The 21,070-nt window shown below is 44.8% G+C and overlaps 1 protein-coding gene across 3 annotated transcripts in view; it reads left to right on the top strand.

Moving 5' to 3' along the window:
• Nucleotides 1–470: 470 nt before the first annotated feature.
• The window catches only part of MYLK (myosin light chain kinase), a 176,239-nt gene continuing 155,639 nt past the window's right edge, over nt 471–21,070 (top strand). For 2 of the 3 annotated variants that reach the window (XM_006772891.2, XM_006772892.2), the window contains exons 1-2: nt 472–655; nt 7,596–7,763. In XM_006772891.2, the coding sequence (XP_006772954.1) occupies nt 7,599–7,763 (165 nt within the window). In that variant the 5' untranslated portion in view covers nt 472–655; nt 7,596–7,598. Of the gene's footprint in view, nt 656–7,595; nt 7,764–21,070 lie in introns of all 3 variants that reach the window. The other variant, XM_015569904.1, reaches the window with a different exon arrangement.

Below are 21,070 nucleotides of genomic sequence, written 5' to 3'. Positions count from 1 at the left end.
GTGGGGCCTGGTTGAAATCTCAGCCCAGATTCCCTAAGACAGTTACAGCCTAGAGTTCCCCCATCCATCTGCTCTCTGGGCTTGTCTCCCACTCAAGGGATCATAACCAGGGCTTCCTCACTTTAAGGAGAAAGAAGCAGGGTTTCAGGAGGAAATGTCCCACGAGCCCTGGGTGGTGATTCTAGGCCAGATGTGCCAAGGGGTGAGTGGTATTCCAGGCCAGATATAGAGTTGGGGGTGTGCCCAGCCTCTCCAAGGGCTCAGCTCTCTGCTTGACAGCCTCCTCCCTTCGCTCCACACTCAGACTGGAATCTGCAGCTCTGTGAAAACCCATGAGCTTCCACCGTGGTTTCCCCAGGACTCCATTGAGAGCCTCTACAGCTGGCAGCCAGGGGTTTCAAAGGTCACCCCAGCTGGGCGGATTAGAACAACAGATCTCCCTGACCGGGTGAAGCTAGCTGCCCAGCGGAAGGCGAGTTGCAACATCTGCGAGCAAAGTCTTTTTTCAGTCTGGTCCTGGGCTCTGCGGCGTGCCTGGCTCTTCTTCCCTCTCTTCTTTGGACAGACTGTGGACAGGAATCTCCGCAGCACAGTGGGAAAGCGTGGCTGCCCAGCGTCCCGACTCATGTGAGAGCTGCCCGGGGAAGAGGCCACGGTAAGGCGTGTCTGTTCTTTGGTGTGTGGCTCCACTGCTTGCTCCCATGGGTTACAGCAAGTCAGCGTGGCACAGCCCACAGCACTCGGGAATTAGGAGCAATCAGGGAATTTGTCAGGATTGGAGTTTTGCAGAGAGCGGATTAAGGTGGGGAGTGGAGCTGTCATTGCCTGGTGGTGTGCTGCCTCTGATGAGTGTGCTGTGGCCTGTAGGTGGGTTCAGTGCTGCCAGCCAGGCTGCCAGTGCAGAGGCTGCTGGCAGCCCTTCCTTGTAGGGAAGATGTGGTGTTTCCGGGTGCCCTGCCGACTGACCCTGACTGGTGCTTAAGTGCCGGGGAGCGTGATCACGCTCCTCCTGTCTTTCGCCAAAAGTGCCGGGAGCGCTATCGCACTCCTCCTGCAGTGTCACTATTAGATGCTAGTAGTTCACTCTTTATTGACAGATGGCACCTAAGTGCAGATTACTTACGATGCCGAATGTTTGTAGTTCTAAAATTGACCAGATTTCCCTAAGTTTTTGAATATGTAACTTCATTTACTTGCGATTCATAATTTTTTTCCTAAACTGCTGTAAAATCAGCAAAAATGCCTTGGCAATTTTAGCATAGTTCCTCGGATATTGATTGGCACTCAAAGTTAAAGACAGCGATCACTTAATATGAATGCACTTTGGGCAGGAAAGGGGTCAGCTGGTTTCTCTAAACCTGTTCTGCCACTCAACTCGATCCCCATCTTTAACTTTTATTCTGAGCCTTTTTTGCCTCAGGGTTGCACTCTGTTTTGGCCATAGTAAAAGTGTTCCTTTCTGGGTTCAAGAGACAATTTATAGCGCTTTTGATCAAATTCAAGTCAGATTAACTTAGTGCTGCTTTAAATGACTAATACATTCTGTTACTTGTGGAAACCTTATTTGGAGGTGAACTTTGGCCCAAGAGAGAGTGTGTGTGTGTGTGTGTGTGTGTGTGTGTGAGTGAGTGTGTGTTTGTGTGTGTGTGTGCGTGTGTGTGTGAGCGTGTGTGTGAATGAGTGTGTGTGTGTGAGTGTGTGTGTGTGAGTGTGAGTGTGTGTGTGTTTGTGAGCGTGTATGTGTGAGTGTGAGTGTGAGTGTGTGTGTGTGTGTGAGTGTGTGTGTGTGAGTGTGAGTGTGTGTGTGTGTTGGGAACGAGGGGCTGCTTCCAGCTCTTACACCACTGCTCTTTTGGACCCTCTTCCATTTTTTTCTCTTCTTCTTTTTTCCCTGATCATTATTGAGTAAAACTTTCTAGTTCAGCGGTTCTCAACCTGTGAGTCGCCACCCCTTTGGGGGTTAAACTACCCTTTCACAGAGGTTGCCTAAGACCATCCTGCATATCAGATATTTACATTATGATTCATACCAGTAGCAACATTACAGTAATGAAGTAGCAACGAAAATAATTTTATGGTTGGGTCACAACATGAGGAACTGTATTTAAAGGGCCAGAAGGTTGAGAACCACTGTTCTAGTTGGTTTGTTTGATTGCAGCCACCAAGCACCACTCTGCCGATAGAGAAGATATTGCAGGTGTTCTTGATGGGAGTGTGGTCGCCAGGATGGATGAAGGATTAGATGGGAACAAGGATGGTTTAGTTTGATTTTTTTTTTTATAGAGCATTCTAAATATGTCAGTAGCCATTAATTGGAAGCAAGGAAGGAATCTTTATGTGTTGATGGTAGGGGATGGGGCAATGGACTGAGCAGAGCTGTTTGGGGTGTATGGCCGGCCAGGGACTGGGCTCTGGTCCTGCTTGCTCGATAGTTAAGTAACTGCCCCACAACCGCAGGGGACTGGATGTCTTCTGGCTGCATTGACTTGCCTGTTCTGTTTCTAACCATGAAGCCACACCTCCCCTAAGGATGGATTACTCCTGTCTTCTGTGTTCTTGAGCCTAAGCATGTTTCTTTTTTTAAAAAAAAAATATTTTTTAATTGATTTCAGAGAGGAAGGTAGAGGGAGAGAGAGCTGGAAACATCAATGATGAGAAAGAATCATTGATCAGCTGCCTTCTGCACGCCCCTTATTGGGGATCAAGCCCACAACCCAGGCATGTGCCTTTGATGGGAATTGAACCAGGGACCCTTCAGTCCACAGGTTGACGCTCTATCCACTGAACTAAACTGGTTAGGGCTGAAGCATGTTCCCTTTGATGATAGTATCTGGGGCCTTCGGGAAGTTTAGGTGGACCTCAGCAGGTCTTGGATCAAGAGGATTTGTAGAGGGTCCCGAGCCTGATGTCACCACTCCTAGTTTTCAGCTCCTCTTACAGCAGAAGCCGAAGAGCCTTGTGTCTTCCAAAGCCAGGCCTGAGGGCAAAGGGGAGGCACATTTCTCTCTGCAACTCCCAGTATTCCTCTCTGCAATAGCCTCTGCCTATGGCATCTCTCTTTACTGGGAATAGCAGGAAATTCCTCATCTAGGTCATGGGCTTGGCTTGGTTTCCACTTCTTAGCTTAGCTTCTTGACCTTGGACAAGTGTGGTTGGCTTTCTGAGCCTCGGTGTCCTCACTGGTAAAAGGAGCATAGTCAGGACTGCCTGGTGCCCAGCACGGGGTCAGAGGCACACACCCTGCCCATGAGACGGTGCTACTAGAACAGACATGGCATCCCTTCTTCCCCGTCTTTTCAGAGTCTTGCCATCTGCCTCTACTACTGTTACACAGTAATCCCACTCAGCTACCTTGTCCTGAAGAGATGAGGCTGGCCTGGGCATCTTGCCATCCTGCGCGAAAGAGTCTGTGTCCTCTGGCGGAGAAACTGGTTTTCCTTTGGGAGCTGGATGATGATATTGACAGCCACCACTTCTTGAATCCCCTTTATGCTGTACTATGTGTTCTAGACACACTCTATTCAAATCCTCCTTCAACTTTGTGAGACTGATATTATCATTCCCACTTTATGGAAAAGAAGACTGAGGCCAAGGGAATTGACATTCCTTGCCCAGCTCACAATTAGAAAGTGCAGTGCCTCTCGATTTATGGCAGGATCTGACCCTCAGGACACCCACCCCCACCTCCACCCCACTCCTCACCCTCCTGGTGCTGACAGCACAGAGTGTTATCTGTCACCTCACCTCAGTGGCAGTGGAGGAGGGCAGAGGAGCAGTGTCCCTTCTGGAGTATGGTCCTAGGTAGCCCTGTAGGATATAAGAGTCCCATCTCTTCCCTACCCATGTTACTCCACTCACCACACACACGTACCTATTCACTGCCATACCCTAGCACCTAGCTTGGCATGTGGTAGCTGTTCAATAAACAGGTTTCAAAAAATTTTAAATTTTTTTCAATTATAGTTGACATTCAATATTATGTTAGTTTCAGGTATACTGTATAGTGGTTAGACATTTATAGAACTTACAAAATGTCCCCCCATAAGTCTAGTACCCACCTGGCACCATATGTTATTGACTATATTCCCTATGCTGTACTTTATTTACCAGGACTGTTTTGTAACTACTACTTAATCCCTTCACCTTTTTAACCCAATCCCCCAACCTTCCTCCCATCTGGCAGTTTTGTTCTCTGTTTCTATGAGTTTGTTTCTGTTTTGTTTGTTTTGTTCTTTAGATCCCACATAGAAGTGAAGTCATATGCTATTTGTCTTTCTCTGTCCGACTTATTTCACTTAGCATAATACCCTCTAAGTCCATCCATGTTGTTGCAAATGGTAAGATTTCAAATTTTCCAAGAAATATTCCATTGTGTATATACCACATCTTCTTTGTCCAACTGTTTATTGATGTACACTTAGGTTGCTTCCATATCTTGGCTACTGTATATGAAATGTTCTTCTCTGTCTCTTGTTATAGCCTTTGTTTTAAAGTCTGTATTGTCTGATATAAGTATTTCTACCTGATTCTCCCCCCCCCTTCATTTCCATTTGTCTGAAATACTTTTTTCCATTCTTTACTTTCAGTCTCTGTGTCTTCTGATCTGAAGCGGGTCTCTTGAGGGCAGCATATGTCTGGATCTTGTTTTCATACCCATTCAGCCACTATATGTCTTTTGATTGGAACATTTAATCCATTTACATTTAAAGTAATTATTGATAGGTATGCAATTTTTGCCATTTTATTATTCATAATTTTTATCTTTTCTTCTTCTTCTTAAAGAAATCCTTTAACATTTCTTGTAATACTGGTTTGGTGGTGATGGACTCAGTTAGCTTTTTTCTTTTTCTGGGAATCAGTTAATATGTTTTAATTGAGTGAATGAATGTTTCATGATTCATGCCATTACAATTATATCACGGTTACTTTGAAATGGTTCTTCAACTACGTACACAAACACAATCCTTTAACTATGACACAATGCTAATAACTGAATCCATGAGATGAGTAGTTGAGGTGATCATTTTATCATTCTACTTTTCTGTGTCTTTGAGATTTTCCATAATAAAACTTATTTTTAGTTTAAAATTTCTATATTATTAAATTTCTATCATTTTTCTTGTAAGTATACACTCATATAACTGCCTGATATTCCACTGTGTTTAACCCATCTTACTGTTAGATATTTAATGTGTTTTTTTAAAATTTCTATTTAATTGGGTTATTTTTCTGTTTCTTTTGCTATAAATAATGTGATTAGCTTTCTCACATACAAATTTGGGGCCGCATCTCTGATTGTTTCCCAATTACACATTTCTAAATGTAGGATTACTAGGAAAAAAGATGGACATTTGTTTAGAATCATTTTGCCAAATTGCTTTCCAGACAGATCGCACCAATTTCTATTCCCCCGGTTGGGTACCAGCATGCCCACCTCACCACAGTCTCACTGGCATTTTGTTATCGCTCCTTTTAAATATCAATTTGGTTAGTTCCTAAGATAATAGCTTGTCCTTAAGTTGCACTCTTGGGTTCTTATTGTGACTAGGCAGTGTCCATGTGTAGTGCTCATTTGTCTGTCTTCTATGAGCCATTAAGGAATAGCCCTTTCCCATTTATCTGTCAGGCTGTTTTCTTACATGTAAAGTGTCCCAGTCCTTCGTTTTTACTGTAAACATTTTATCGCAGATTATCATCCATCTTTTAATGTTGTCCAGAGTATGCTTTGACATACAGAAAATCTTAATTTTTTAAAGCTAGGAGCAGCTTTCAATTTTCTCCCTTGTTACCCCAACCTCAGGCTCTCTTCCCACCAGCCAACTCTGACTGCTTACAGGAGGTCAGAGGGCCCAGTGGTTAAGAATAGGGGCTCTGGTGCCAGACACCTGGGTTCAAGTGCCAGTCCTGCCCCCTATTCAATGCCAAGACCTTGGGCAAATTTCTGAATCTCTCTGCACATAGGTTTCTAATCCATAAAATGGGGGTGATGGGATTATTTATCTTACAGTGTTGTTGTGAGGAGCAAATGAGCTATTATTTATAAAGTGCTTAGAACAGCTCCTGGCGTACATAAAGTGCTACATAAGGTTTGCTTGCATTATTGCCGACTGCAGCGAACCTTTTGGAAGGGATTTTGTTTGCAAAGCTAATATGGTATTAGTGAAAGAGAAAGCTGGATCTGTCCAGCAGGATGTGCCCTGTTAAACAAATCTAGGTGTTTGTTATTTTAACTTCAACTTCAAAATATTATCTCCATTTTATTTTTATTAGATGTTATTAAATTTAAACAAACTAATTACATGCTCACCCAACTCACAGTGTGGGATTTAAATGTGTGACTAAAGATCCCAAAAAAGTGAACAGAACATAAAAACTAGACATATTGTTCCTCTTCCGTTGAGCGGATGTTTGTCGTCTGCCTGCAGTAGGCCAGGAGCCATGGATTCTGTAGAGCATAAGACATGGTCCCAACCTGGAGCCTTCCCAGGCTGGGGAAGCTTCCACCTGGATTTCAAACCTGGAGCAGGGATACCTGGGATGTATTCTAGGTGGTGGTTGAGGGTGTCCAGTGAGCTTGGCTGGGATCTGACCACTCAGATTCCGTCACTGATGCCTGTGTTCCTAGCCTGGTTCTCCAGACTTTCCAACGGATTTAGGGAGCTCTCCCCTAACTCCATCTTCCTAAGGGACACTTTCTCTCTTTATGAGAGCCAGAGCCGGTTTCTGTGGTAACAGAGAACTTGGATTCCTGCCTGTTACTAATCCCTCTTCTGGAATCAGTCCTGTCTCTTTGGTCCAGCTGACTCTGCCAGTCCCCATCGATAGGCATCTTGTCTAGTTCCAGCGAGGCCCTGGGCGGGGAGTCAGAACCCAAGGTGTTCTCTCCGGGATGTCTCTGGGCAAGTGACTTACCTTCTGGGCCTCAGTTATAAATGAAGGAGTTCACCTAGATAATCTTAAAACACTCTCTTCTCTTCTGTCCCGTGACCTTTGAGGCTTTTTCACAGTCTTGTCCCAAAAGTAGGATGTCCTCCCTAGCCTTCCTTCCCTTCATTCAGCCACACACACTCACCTCACCCAGAATCCTGTCATATGAATCCCAAACTACTTTCTTTCTTGGAGTCTGTATCCTGTTTTTCTTTAGTTTGTGAGTTCTCATGGTGCAAGCAAAAACAGCTTTTCCTTTCTGCCACACATGCCTAATGTAGATGTTGATTCTGAAGGGTCAATGACTGATATATACCGATTTTAGATACGTATTGTAAAAACTCGGAGGACTGTTTGGTTTCTCTGTTCTTACCCCAGCTGCCGCTTTCCTGGAAGTTCTCCATGGGGTTTTGCAGAGGCCAGGGCATGGCCCCGGGAGCTGGCGTCTGAAACCAGCTGGGCCTCACCCTGGCAGCCTCGCGTGCGTGCGGAGGACACAGAGCTTCTCATTCCCAGAGGAGCTCCAGGTGGACTCTGACCTAATGGGGCACCCGCTCCCTGTGAAACTCACAATCCCAGGCCCAGCAAGCACGCTGGGCCTGCTGCTGCCTGAGGAGAAACAGGACTGTGCTTTGTCTCATCTGACCTGTCTTCCTTCCTGTTTGCAGACAATGGGGGATGTGAAGCTGGCTGCCTCGGCACACGTTTCTAAAGCCTCCCTCAGTGTGGATCCCTCGAGAGTCGGCTCCATGCCCCTGACCGAGGCCCCTGCTTTCATTCTGCCTCCTCGGAACCTCTGTATCAGAGAAGGAGCCACCGCCAAGTTTGAAGGGAGGGTAAGATGTGGGCTGGATGAGAGGCTTGGGGGAGAGGGGGTTCGGGGCGTTAGACTCCTTCTGGAGCCTTTTCCTCATCAGGATGGACCTGGTAGAGGACCAGGTTTGTTTTGGACCCACATGTAAAGTGAATATATGCCATTTGCCCTATTTATTTTTTTATGACTTTGCTATGTTGGAGGACTCAGGGAGGGGGTGTGGAGGGACACCGAAATGTTCTACTGTTAATGTAGGTCATGTCTGGGTATGCAATACCTGATTATAGGAGAACACATGTGCTGGTGGCAGGAAGCGCACAGCTTGGGTTTAAATAAGTGCCTTGGAATATGGACAATTAAAAACTGACTATAATGTTTCGTTCCCTTTCTCCCTGGAAGGAGTGTTTAGTTAGCTAGCCTTCTCCTGTGTCCACTTGGTACACCCAGTGCAATGGGATGGGAGGTAGGACCCCTTATCTTCTGCTAATGCATATTGGTCCCTTTCCTTTCCCGGGTCCCCATTTCTTCTGCTACACATGGGCATGATAATCATTTGTCCATCTTATACTAGAAGGGAGAAGAAGATGGGAGCATTGAAAACTGGCTATCAGAATATCTGGTGTTATGCCCAATTGGAGAGACTCAGTGAGCTGCTGCCTTAGACCACTAGGAAGTCAAGTCATCCACTTGATGTGGAGATGCATGTGGAAGTCAGGGGATTTGCAGGTAATAGTTGTCCTGGATTCAACACGGGGGTCTACCCCAGGAAATGCTTTAGAAGCTAGAGGACTTTGATCGGAGCAAAAGACAACTGAGGTGGTGGGAAATTCATAGGTTGCACTGTGAATCTATAGTTGACCCTTGAAAAATATGGGTTTGAACTGCGAGGTCCATTTATACGTGGATTTTTTCCAATAAATATACAGTCAGCTCTCTGTATCCCCAGGTTTCATATCTGTGGATTCAGCCAACCATGGATTGAAAACAGTATTTTTTATTTGCAGTTGGGAATCCACAGACACAGAGAGCTGAATTAAATGACATGTTGATTTTCAACTGTCTGGGGGTCAGTGCCCCTAACCCGCATATTGTACAAGGGTCAATAGCACAATTCAGGAGCAGGCCCCTGAAAGCTTGCAGGAGGAAGGGATTGAGCACCTCACTCTTCCCAGGTGACACTGGGCCCTGCCTTTGTTCAGGTGCCAAGTTTGGCTGGTGGTCCTCTGGAGAGAGTGCAGGGGTTGTGCTTTGAAAATGGCCCGGGAGGCCCTGCACCATGTGCTCACACAGGCCTGTCTAGTGAAGGCTGCTGGCTGGTAGTTGTGACATAACAGTCCTTGTCGTGTCTGTTATCTGAGGAAGTTTGTGGAGGAGGGTGGCGATGCTGATGAAGGGTCTGTTTCTTCTCTCGGGGCACCACCAGAATGAAGGCTCTTTTCTGTTGTCCTGGCTGCAATCCCCCCACAGCCCCACAGCTGGCAGGGCAGATGCAGCAGGAAGAATCCCTAGGGGGTTAGGAAGCACTTGGATAGCCATGAAAAGGAAGGAAGTGCTGATACATGCTTCAACATGAATGAACACTGGAAGCATCATGCCAAGTGAAAGAAGCCAGACACAAAGGCCACATAGTGAATGATTCCATGCATATGAAATGTCCAGAAGAGGAAAACCTATGGAGATAGAAGGTGGATTAGTAGTTGCCAGGGGCTGGGGAGGAGGAGTGGAGAGGGACTGCTAATGGGCCCGTGGTTTCTCTTGGGGATGATGAAAATGTTCCGAAATCATATGGTGCTGATGGTCGCACAACTCTGTGGATACATTATAAAACGTTATAAAACATTGAAGTTGCACTCACAAATAAAAAATGAAAAAGTTAAAGGTGGCTTTGCAAACTGATCTCATCTCTATACCCACCCTCTTGCCCTCTGCCTCTGAGATGACTGCCTTCCTCAAATTCAGACAGACTGGAGAGGAAGAAATGACTTCTCTTCCTTAGAGTATGTTGGTGCCCTTGCTTCCTTTGTGACTTTGAGGTCATCGTGTTTTTGAGTTATTTGATTTGGAACTGTCAAGGAATGGACACTGGCCCAGGAGCCAGCACTGGAGTCCTTTGTTGCTGTCATTGTCACCTTCTAAAGACCTATTTCCTTACCTATCTATATAAAACTCTGATATGCAAATCAACCAAACGGCAGAATGACCGGTGAGCAGGGGTTGGGGGGAGCAGCGAGCAGGTGGCACCAGGCCAGCCAAGGCGGTGCCAGCAGGCAGAGGGAGGCGACTGGTGGCAGCGGTGATGGGGACGGGGCCAGAGTGTGTGCAGTGCCCCACTCCTCCATCACCCTGCCATTTGCCCTGCAGATTGGCTCTGATCTCCGGCCAAGTTTAGGGACCCTGCTGGTGCATGAATTTTGTGTATTGGGCCTCTAGTCGGAGAATAAACAACTAGTTGTTTCTGTATTTCTAGCCTACAGGGATGTAAAAAGAAAATGAGCTGAAGAAGAAAATGGTAAATGCACTTAATAAAGTTAAAAAGTATAGTAACAGCATTTTTTTAATGAGGTCAAATTCACATAAAGTAAATGTAACCACCTTAAACAAAACAATCCAGTGGCATTTAATGCATTCACAATTTTGATTGCAGTCTTCTTAAAGTATAGCAGTCTCTATGTGAAAGTTTTGTTAATTTTGATGAAATAGTTGACATATGTCACATGTGGACTACATGTTAAAATGAATGTGCTGCTAAGAAGTCAGCCTGCAGAGCTACTTTACCGCTTACCACCTGCCTGGGACTAACCCAGAGCAGCACCATGACAGCGTGCTGGTGAGCGGTGGGCACAAAAGGAAGACGGTTCCGGAAAGATGTTAGAGGGAGTGCCAGGCTCCAGCTGCAGACTTGCAGAGAGAAACGGAGAGGGAAAGGCTGTCATAGAAAGTGCTCTGTAAACTAGCGTGCTGCGAGTGTGTGTAACCACTGTAGCAGGGACACAGAGGGACATTTTGCATTGCGGAAAGGCCACCTCAGATGATTCCAGAATGAGGAAGCTGGTTGTTTTGACACCAGAGATGAAGTTGTCAGGGGTGTTCCTGACCTGGAGCCCTCAGCGAAGGGAAGGGTAAGGCAGTGTGAACCTGAAGTGACATGGGCGTTGAGCAGGTTATGGAAGCCTGAGCTCCAAGGGAGTTACCCACTGAGCATGGTCCATGGTTCTCTGACTTCATTGCTGGGGCTGCTTGACCCTGCCTGCACCTGACTCCTCCCTCCAGGTCCTGTTCTAGATGCTCATTCTGCACCAAACAAGTTCTGCGTCAGGTTTACAATAACCTCATGACCTCAACTCTTCAGTCACTGGGCTCTTAGAGAATCTCTTACAAGTGAGTGACTTTTAAAAGTTAAACCTTCAAGCTACTACTTGGGCCCAGGCTGGTGCCCACTGTAGCTGCCGGGAGTCCTTCTCTTCCACGTGGTGCCCCCGAAGCTCTGCCAGCTTTCCCCTCCCCCCACCCTTCCCTCCTTAAAGTTGCCACCAACAGCTTGAGCCCTGGGGCCTGGGTGTGAGGGTCCTAGGATGTGGGAAGGGGCCTCCCATGACTGCAGAAATACAGTGGACACCACCGATGTGAGAAAGCTGTAAAGGTTTGTTTCCTGCCACCTCCTGACGCTGGCAGTTAGAGGTTGGTTCGAACTGCACTTTCTGTTTTTATTCCTGAAAGAGGTAAAAACGGCTGCCTGTCCTGCCCCTTTTTCCTTTTCTTAGGCCTATATTTAAGCCAAGGACTTAAATGAACCCTTTTCTCCAATAAAGCCCCCCTTTCCAGCAAGAAGACTTGGTGACATTAAGGTGGGGCCACAGGTGCCCCTTGTGGTTCATGTCTTTTCTGAGATGCCCTGAACTATGAGATGTTTGGCTCTGTGGGTCTCAGTCCCGCACATCTACTAGGGTTTTTCTAGTTTGTGGCAGATACGTTGGACAGCCAACACATAACCCATGACCAGTCCCTTTGCCCTTGCCCTTCTCCACTGTAGAGGCCACTGTAGGGCTTTCCTTTGCAGCTAAGTGTGGCAGTGACGCATTCTGGCTGAAGTCTGCTAGGGAGTTTCTGGGGAAGTTCTTGCTTTTCTGATTTTTTCTTTTTCTTTTCTTTTTTTTTAAGAAAAGGTCATTACTACTGCTCTCATATTCCACCCCTCCCCACCTTCCAGTCTTGAATACAGATATGATACCTGGTGCTCAGGCAGCCACATTAAAACCACAAGGCAACAAGCCAGAATACTAAGGTTGGTGTGTGTGTGTGTGTGTGTGTGTCGGGAGGGGTCAGCAGTGGATAGAGCACGAAGACCAGTCGCTAAGAGAAAAAAATGCTAAGGCTTAAAGACTTTCTCAGATAGGATCTTTGGCTGTGATCATTCACACAGGAACTTTTACAAAAAGTATTCCTAACTGATAAAACACCTAATAAGATGCATGTGGAGGCACTGTCTCTTTAAATGATGGGGTTAAATAGGGAAGCAGTCAAAGCACAGAGAAGCACTGAGGACACTTTCAGACCCTTACCCAGTCTGCCAGCAGTGAGGGGAGTGCCCTGTTATGAGTTGAATGTGGCCCTGCAGTCAAGCATTCTAGAAGGATCTGCTCCTCCTTGTTGTGGCCGTCTGGCTTGAACCAACAGGGTCTAGGGTTTCTGAGTGGAAGTCAATCACGCGGAGTCAGTGGTAAGTTAATGTCTCTGTAGAACAACCGCTATTTGATCAGAGTCTACCGAACGGGCCCAAACTACATTCCTTTTCGGACTCTGCCTGCCTAGAGCTCAAGGAGGCTATCTTTTCAGGAACCCCTGAAACGGTGGCTCTGTATCTCATCAGAGCCACCGTGAGACCCAGACAACCTGAGCTCATGTTCTCGAAACCCTGATCCTTCTTCCTGCTCTACCCTGGCCTCAGAGCAGGGGACCTGTCTACCCCAGGCATATGCTACTGGAGCCATACCATCCCCCATGTTCTGGCCCCCAAGACCCCAGAATTCTTTACCAAATGGCCCTGAGCCCACTTCCAAGGCCTGTGTGGGCCTCCTCCCAGGAGAAGATGAGGCGGGCACCCAGAGAGCCAGGGGCTGAAAGAAACTCCTCCAGCTGTTCTGTGGCCGATGCAGGCGGCTCAAGTGTCGGCGAGCTGCTTCCCCACCACAGTGAAGTACGAAAGGAGCAATGGTGGCAAAAATGCTGAAATTACAGGAGATTTCTTCCCCTCGGTCCTGGAATTCATTCTTATCAGAAAAAGCAAACGTAGTGATAGGCCCTGGCTGTGCTGTAGATCAAATGAGCTGATGCTTTAGGGCCTCTTGAGAAGTGCAGCTGAATGAGGTTTCCATCCGCGCTGGGGTTCTTGGTGTGTACTGACGTGGGCCTCTCCGTCAAGGGCTGGCCTGGCCTCATCAAGGCAGGTTTATGTTTAAGTCGTGGAGGGTAGAGGAAGGGAACCAAGAAGACCTGCCCCATGAAAGCCTGAATCGTTCCTCAATTTCCTCGTTAGTAATAGCCTCCCCCCACAACTTCTTCCCAGTTCACTTCCCACTCAGAAGCACTCCGCCACCCTGAGAAGTTGGAAGGAAGTAGCTGATCTGCTCTCTGTCCTCAGGAGTCTTAATGATGTGGCTCTGGAGAAAAGCATGTGCATATAAACAGTAGGATATGACAGTGAATAATTCAATGCTTGGAATAGTTCAGTAAATAGTTTGTATTATAGGAATTTAGAGGAGATTAAGATGAGGCTTGGAGTGGCTTGAAAGCTGGTTTCCTACTTCCTGAATCCTGTCTTTCTAGTGTGTCCCTCCTGCTGCTGCTTAAGCAATCCTCCTCAAGTGGCGTCTGCCCATGTCACCCTCTGCTCAAGTCCTTGAACAATGGAGGGGGTTCTCCGTCACTGCCTACAAGGCCATGTACCGTCACCCTGACTCTCCGGCACTGTTTGCAGAGGCCCAGCCCCGCTCGCCCAGCCCACTCACACACAACAGGAACTTTGTTCTGGTATCACTTTTGTGGAGAAAGGGTAGCCAAGAAAATAGTTGGTCTCCCCTATCTATCGATTTGGGGTTAGGGATGGGGGCAGAGTATGATAGGACGGGGACTGGCATTTGTTGGTGCCCTGTTGGGGCTAGGCATGTAACCTCAGTCATTTTGTCCTCATGGTAAAGCGGCTTTATCCAGTCAGAGAAAAACAAGCATCACATGATCTCACTCATGTGGAATCTAATGAACAAAATAAGCTGATGAACGAAATAGATCCAGAGACGTAGAAGCATGGAACACACTGTAGAATCTCAGAGGGAAGGAGTGGGAGGGGCAGTGGGTGGGAAGAGATCAGTCAAAGAACTTGTATACATTTATGCATAACCCATGGACACAGACAGTAGGGTGGTGGAGGCCTGGAGGGAGTGGGGGTTAAGGGTGGGCTAGAAGGGGTCAATGAGGGGGGAAAGGGGACATGTAATACTTTCAACAATAAGGATGTTTAAGTGGCTTTATCCCCATTTTTATAGAGGAAGAGCCTAGGGGATCAGAATAATTACAAAACTTGCCAAGGTTATATCAGTAAGTGATAGAGGCAGTACTTTGCGGTCCAGCCTTTGTAGTCCTCACATTATGTGATGCCATCCCTTTCACATGGTTCCTTGAACTTGTGACTGTTTCTTATTTATTACAATACCTGCCACATGATGGGCACTCAGTAAATATTTGGTTCCCCAAGAACCAAGGTGGTAGGGTCTAAGACTCCAGGCCTCTTGCTGTCAAACTTATAGGCCTTTGGTCCCACGCTTCTTATAGGGGCTTCTCCCTTCACCCCACCTCACTCCCCGCCCTCACTGTTCCCCACCTGTATGCTTGCATCCCTGCTCCCCCTTTCTGGCTATGCCTTAATCTAGACTGCCCTTCCTTCTCTCCATTCTATCTGGCCTCAAGGTCCAATTTACATTCTACCTCTTTCAGGCTGCTTTCTTTAAGTAAGTATGTTTTCTTTTTAAAGCATTTTATTAGAGGACAGAAGAGCCATGGTAATAGGATGTGGAATATTCCCAATAATCACATAAGATCATTCATGAGTAATAACCACGGGAAAGAGCTGACTGCTTTGGCCTTTTAAAAATGTATTATCCATTCATCATCGCTGTTCCTATAACTTTGTTAAAAAGAAAAAAATGATTTAAATCTTAAACTATTTTTTGAAACAAAAATTCAAACAATGTAAAAATGTGACTTGCCTTGAACTTTACTTCTATTCTCTGTAGGTGTCCACCATCAGCAATTAGGGTATCCTTCTAGAAATGTCCTATGAAAAATAAGCGCGTATCTATATGTGATCTATAACTATAAATCTGTGTACATATATATGAAAATATTTATAAGTAGACCAACATACATACATACAAACATCTGCAGCTTGCTCTTTTTACTTAACATCTTTTGGCATTTTTTTTTATATTAGCACATAGATCTACCTCATAGATCTAATCCTGAACTTTCTAACCTTCAATTGCTCCCTCCTCTGAATTTCTATACTTATATATGTTACATTTTTACTTTTTGCCAATTTATAATTTTATCAGTTATTGTTTATTGTCTTTTGTTTCCTCAATGAGAATGAGTTGTTTAAGAATAGTTACTAGCCACATGTGGCTATTTAAATTTAGGTTAGGACTAATTAAGATTAAAAAAAAAACTTAGGCCCTGGCCAGTGTTTTTCAGTGGTTACAGTGTTGGCCCTTGAACTGAAGGGTCACAGGTTCAATTCCTGATCAAGGGCATGTACCTGGGTTGCAGGTTCGATCCCTGGCCCCAGTCGGGGTGCATGCGGAGGCAACCAATTGATGCGTCTCTCTAACATTAATGTTTCTCTCTTTCTCCCCCTCCTGCCCTTCTACTCTCTCTTAAAAAATCAATGGGAAAAATATCCTTGAGTAAGGTTAACAACAACAAAATATAATAATAAAATTGAATTGAGTCAAATATTTAGTTTCTCAGCCACACTAGCCACATTCTAAGTGCTCAACAGCAACAAATACTATGTTGTGCTATTGGACAGGGCTGACCGAATTCAGGTCCCATATACCAGAGAGCCACAGCTAGACAGTATGTTAATAATTGTTCCATTCACAAGAGAAATAAGACATTACATTCTTGAGAATTTATTTAAGGCATAAGATTCATGCAAAGAAAAATGTAATCTCTTGATGAAAGGATTTTTGTCGTCCATTTGTGTTGAAGAATGGTAATCTTGGTATCCTGGCAAGTTGGAACGTGCTCCCAAAATTTCCCTCGCTGTCTGTTCCAGAGCTTCTCACGACAGGGAGCCTGGTGGGGGCTGCCGTGTGTCACTGAGTTCCTGAGGTATTCAGAGCAAAGGCAGCGGAATGGGAAATGACAGGCCGAGTGTTGAAACTGTAGTTGTCAGCAGTTGGTGCCCACTTCTGGTTCAAAATGCTGGACAAAACAGACTTATTAACTCCCCCTCCCTGCACATATGCCATTGAAATGAGCATAAAAGGTTATAATGAGAATGAATTCAGAATTGCACTGAGAACAGGAGAGGGGGCATTAGTGGATGAGAATTTTCTTGGGACCGCCTTGAGGGATATATCAGCACTGCTCATAACATACAAGGTGTGAAGCTCCAGCAGAAGTGAGAGCCACACATTTGAGATGAAAGGATTTGGAGATGAGTGGTGGTATAGGGCAGAAGTTATTAGAGCAGCAGTTCTCAACCTGTGGGTCGCGACCCCTTTGGGGATTGAACGACCCTTTCATAGGGGTCACCTAAGACCATCGGAAAACACATATATAATTACATATTGGTTTTGTGATTAATCACTATGCTTTAATTATGTTTAATTTGTAACAATGAAATTGGGGGTCACCACAACATGAGGAACTGTATTAAAGGGTCGTGGCATTAGGAAGGTTGAGAACCACTGCATTAGAGGATGTTTACTTAATATCTATGTGGAGAAAACAGAAGCTCCTAGTGTGAAATTAATCCGTATCTCGGAGGCCTGAGGAAAAATGTGTTGGGCGAGCCATCTGTCCAGTTGCCCTCGGCTTATGCGCTCTCAGTGAAGCCTGCCCTTAGGTGTGTTCCACGCAGTCCATGGAGCTTGCAGTCAGGCCCCCAGTCAGGGAGACAGCACTATACCCTGTGATGGAAACCCACCCCAGCCATCTGCATTTAGAAACTAGTTCTTCAGTCATAGTTGTGAACAGTTAATTCATGGCCACCAGATAGTTGAAGAGAATATTTATACAGTATAATAGGGGTATCAATAAAATGTTTTAAAAAAATCGATCCATAGAACAAGCTCAAAAGTGTTATAGTCACAGAACGAAATAAGCTCTATGAGCCTTGGGAAGCCAGAAGTAAAGGAATGGTGAGTGGGTGGTAAGGTGGAGGTGGGGAAATAAAGGAACAGAAAGCTATAAGGACACCAGTGTCTTCATATCACAAGTGAGGAGATGCCATCAGAAACAGATGGATCACATAGCAGAGGTTTAGGTACACGACTTAAAACCATAATGACAGAGGGCAAAAATGGCCAGCTCATTGGCCATATTTGACACAAAGACCTTTTGTGTTTGGCCAGTGGCGTTCTCAAAAAATTTAGCTAAGATTTACAAATGAAAAGCTTATACATACAATTCATTTCTACATGGCTTTTCTCAAAAATAAGATCTGGCAACATTTCCTCATGGCAACAGTTGGCCAGTGGTCCTACCTCCTGCATCTAAGCATGTGTCTTCCAGGTTGCTATAGTCCCCCCATTCGTAGTCATCGCCTCACACATGGACACGCATCCATTGCCAGTGATGACTGCTTTTCCCCTCACCTTGCCCATATTAATAGTGGGAGAACTGCTCTAACCGGTTTGGCTCAGTGGATAGAGCGTCAGCCTGCGGACTGGAAGGTCCCAGGTTCGATTCCAGTCAAGGGCATGTACCTTGGTTGCTGGCACATCCCCAGTAGGGAGTGTGCAGGAAGCAGCTGATGGATGTGTCTCTCTCATCGATGTTTCTAACTCTCTCTCCCTCTCCCTTTCTCCTGTGAAAAACAACAATAAAATATATTTTTAAAAATAGTGGGAGAACAAAAAATGGACAGGAAGGGCATCATGGTATTCCTTGTCCCTGCCCACTTTCTACACTTGCATATCATGCCCAGACGCTGTAGGCATTTGAGTTTGTGATCTTGTCGTTAATGTCCAATAGAAGATCAAAAAGTCAAAACAGGACTGTTGAGAAGGGAGGCAGTGTAAGTCAGCAAAATTCCTTGTCATTCATAGTGGGAATCCACTAAGTGTTGACTAAATTCTTAAACAAACAAACAAAAAAAAACGAATACAGAGTATATTATTTAGAATTACGGATTTTAATGCCAAGAATGCAAAGATGATTTCAATGGTTATATCTGGGAAGTGATACTATTGCAAGGAGGGGGAGGACTAAGAGGGAACAAAACCTTTTTCTATTTTATTATACCCTCAACGTTCCCCTCTTACTTTATACACATTCTTATTGCTTGAATTTTTAATAGTAGATAGGAATTACTTCTGTAATTGAAATAAAGCACAATAAAATTGCCTCTAAAAAGGCTTGGCATATATATCTGAGTTTAATGTCCAGATTCTATTTCATAAATGGTCAAAGATGAATACACAGTTTACATTGAAAGAAATGAAGACAAGGGCTGGGTGTGGAAGAATATATAGCACTGCATTAAATACATTACACAACACTGCGAGCAATTAAACATGTAGAAGTTAAAATACCTTGAAAGTAAATAGATCCAGAGACATAGAAGCACAGAACAGACTGTCGAGTCTCAGAGGGAAGGTGGGGGTGGGCAGGTGGGTGGGAAAGGTCAACCAAAGAACTTAAATGCATATATGCATAACCCATGGACACAGACAATAAGGTGGTGGGGGCCTGGGGTGGGGAGCAGGGGCAGGCTATAAGGGGTCCACGGGAGAGAAAAGGGGACATATGTAATACTTTCAACAATAAGGATTTTAAAAAATACTTGGAAAGTACCTGAAAAACTAGCAACCTAAAAGATGCCAAGAGCCCACTGTTGGGGCTGCAAGGAAACAGGCGAAGGTTTCCTTTGCTGGGAGCACTGATTGTTGGTTCAGCCTTTATGGGGCTCAGACTGGCAGAATGTTACAGGGCCAGTAAAGCCCTTCATATGCTTTGCCAAGAATTCTGCCTTTGACACTATACCTTAACTCTTAAAGGAGGACAAAGTAGTTAGTACAAGGATGTTCAGAGCACTGTGTAAAATAACAAAAAAGGAACTAGGTTGTACTCAAAAGGCGATCATTAAACACTTCAATATGGCAGATGTTACATAGTCACATGCTTGTTATTTGGAGAGCCACATCCATAAATGGAAATGTGTGTGAATAATATGAAGTGGAAAGAGAAGCAAAGCAAGAGCACAGTGCATGGTATGATCACTGCCGCATGCCAACATGGATGTGTTACCTAAAATTAGTAGAGGATTTGGAACCGTGTAAATAGAATTTTTGTTATTGTTGTAAATTCTTTAAGTGTTTGTATTTATTCAATTCACAATGATAGTTCATTCATCAGGGAAGAGAAGACTGGTTGCCAACCGATGGTCTGCGGACCACTGGTGGTCTGGGAGGTCCGAAAGGTTGGCAACCGCTGATCTAGATAGATCTGTCTCTCTACTAATAAGTTGTTCAGGCTCCTCTTAATTTTAACATGTTTCAAATTATCTTGATTGTATGCCTTGAAATGGAAACAAAATTGTGTGGCAGAATGAGCAATGAGAGATGGAGACACTAGATTAAGCTATTCTTATTCTAACGTCAGCTCCTGGGAGAAGGTATGAGTGCTGGGTTTGGCATTCATCAATGGGCATCTATATCGGCATGGAGATACCATTAAAGTCTGGCTTAGTTTTTCACATAGACACAATTTTTGCAGAACCTAAGATGTTCACATTCCTTATCATATGCAACTTCCTTCCAACTTTAAATGAAGTTGATAACTAGACTTTCTTAAAATTTGACCGACATGAGTTGATTTTCCTCTGTGCTCTTGGGACAACAAATAAAAATAAAAGGGGATCCTCATGATCAGTGATCTTGTAACTCATGGGTTTTCATTTCTAGTAACAGAAAATTAAACTTCCTACTCTCTGAAACCTATTCTAGCTCTTCCAGCTGTAGTATTCTTTTCCTTTGCCACATTCTATGAAGGTTCTATTCTGCACTTCACAGTTTAAAATTAATTAGATGATTAACATGACATGTGGAAAGAAAACTGGACTGGAGTTCTAGTTCCTACTAAGTTGCCTTAAAACTTTTGACAAACCACTATACCTCCCTGAGTCTGATACCTTCTTATAAAAATCACTAGAGGCCTGGTGCATGAAATTTGTGCATGGGTAGGGTCCCTAGGCCTGGCCAGCGATCAGGGCCAATCAGGGCTCTCCACCTGCTGGCTGGGGCCTCCCTTTGTTCTGTGCCACCCCCTGGTGGTCAGCGCACATCATAGTGAGCAATTGAACTCCCAGACTCCCGGTCAAACTCCCGAGGGGACACTTTGCATATTAGCCTTTTATATATATAGATGATTAAATGACCCTGAAGGCCTTTGTGATCTGAGATTCAATAGTTTATATATTGCAGTGTGTGTTCCAGATTTCACATGTCAAATTAAAACAAAACAAAACAAAACCCATCTCAGTCCCAGCTCTTACTAGGTTTCAGTAAGAGAGATTATTTGTTCAATTTGTGAATTTTCTAAAATTTTAATCTCTTGCATCATTAAAAAAAGTAATGTTCTGCTTTTAAGGTTTGGATTTGATTCATTCAACCAAAGTGTATTGAGCACTTTACCAAGAGCCAGGTACTATCAATTTTTTAGGACTAGACTTGTTGAAGGAGCCCTGGACCATCATTTGTGAGGACTTGAGTATTTGGGATCTAGAAATCAGACTGGGAGTTGGACCAAATAATCTTGACAGTTGTTCCCATCTTTAACATTTTATTATTTTATTCATTTCCAACATCTTGGTGTTGGAGTTTTCTTTGTACTTTGTTTTGACTGCATCTTATTTTATTGATTTTTTTTTTTTTTTTCAGAGAGGGAAAGGGAGAGAGATAGAGAGTTAGAAACATCGATCAGCTGCCTCCTGCACATCTCCCACCGGGGTTGTGCCCGCAACCCAGGTACATGCCCTTGACCAGAATCGAACCTGGGACCTTTCAGTCCACAGGCCAACGTTCTATCCACTGAGCAACACTGGTTTTG

This window comes from Myotis davidii, unplaced genomic scaffold (genome assembly GCF_000327345.1).
Source record: "Myotis davidii unplaced genomic scaffold, ASM32734v1 scaffold745, whole genome shotgun sequence".
NCBI lineage: Eukaryota > Metazoa > Chordata > Mammalia > Chiroptera > Vespertilionidae > Myotis > Myotis davidii.
The sequence above is the reverse complement of the archived record's forward strand: the minus strand, read 5'-3'. Positions and strand labels throughout refer to the sequence as shown.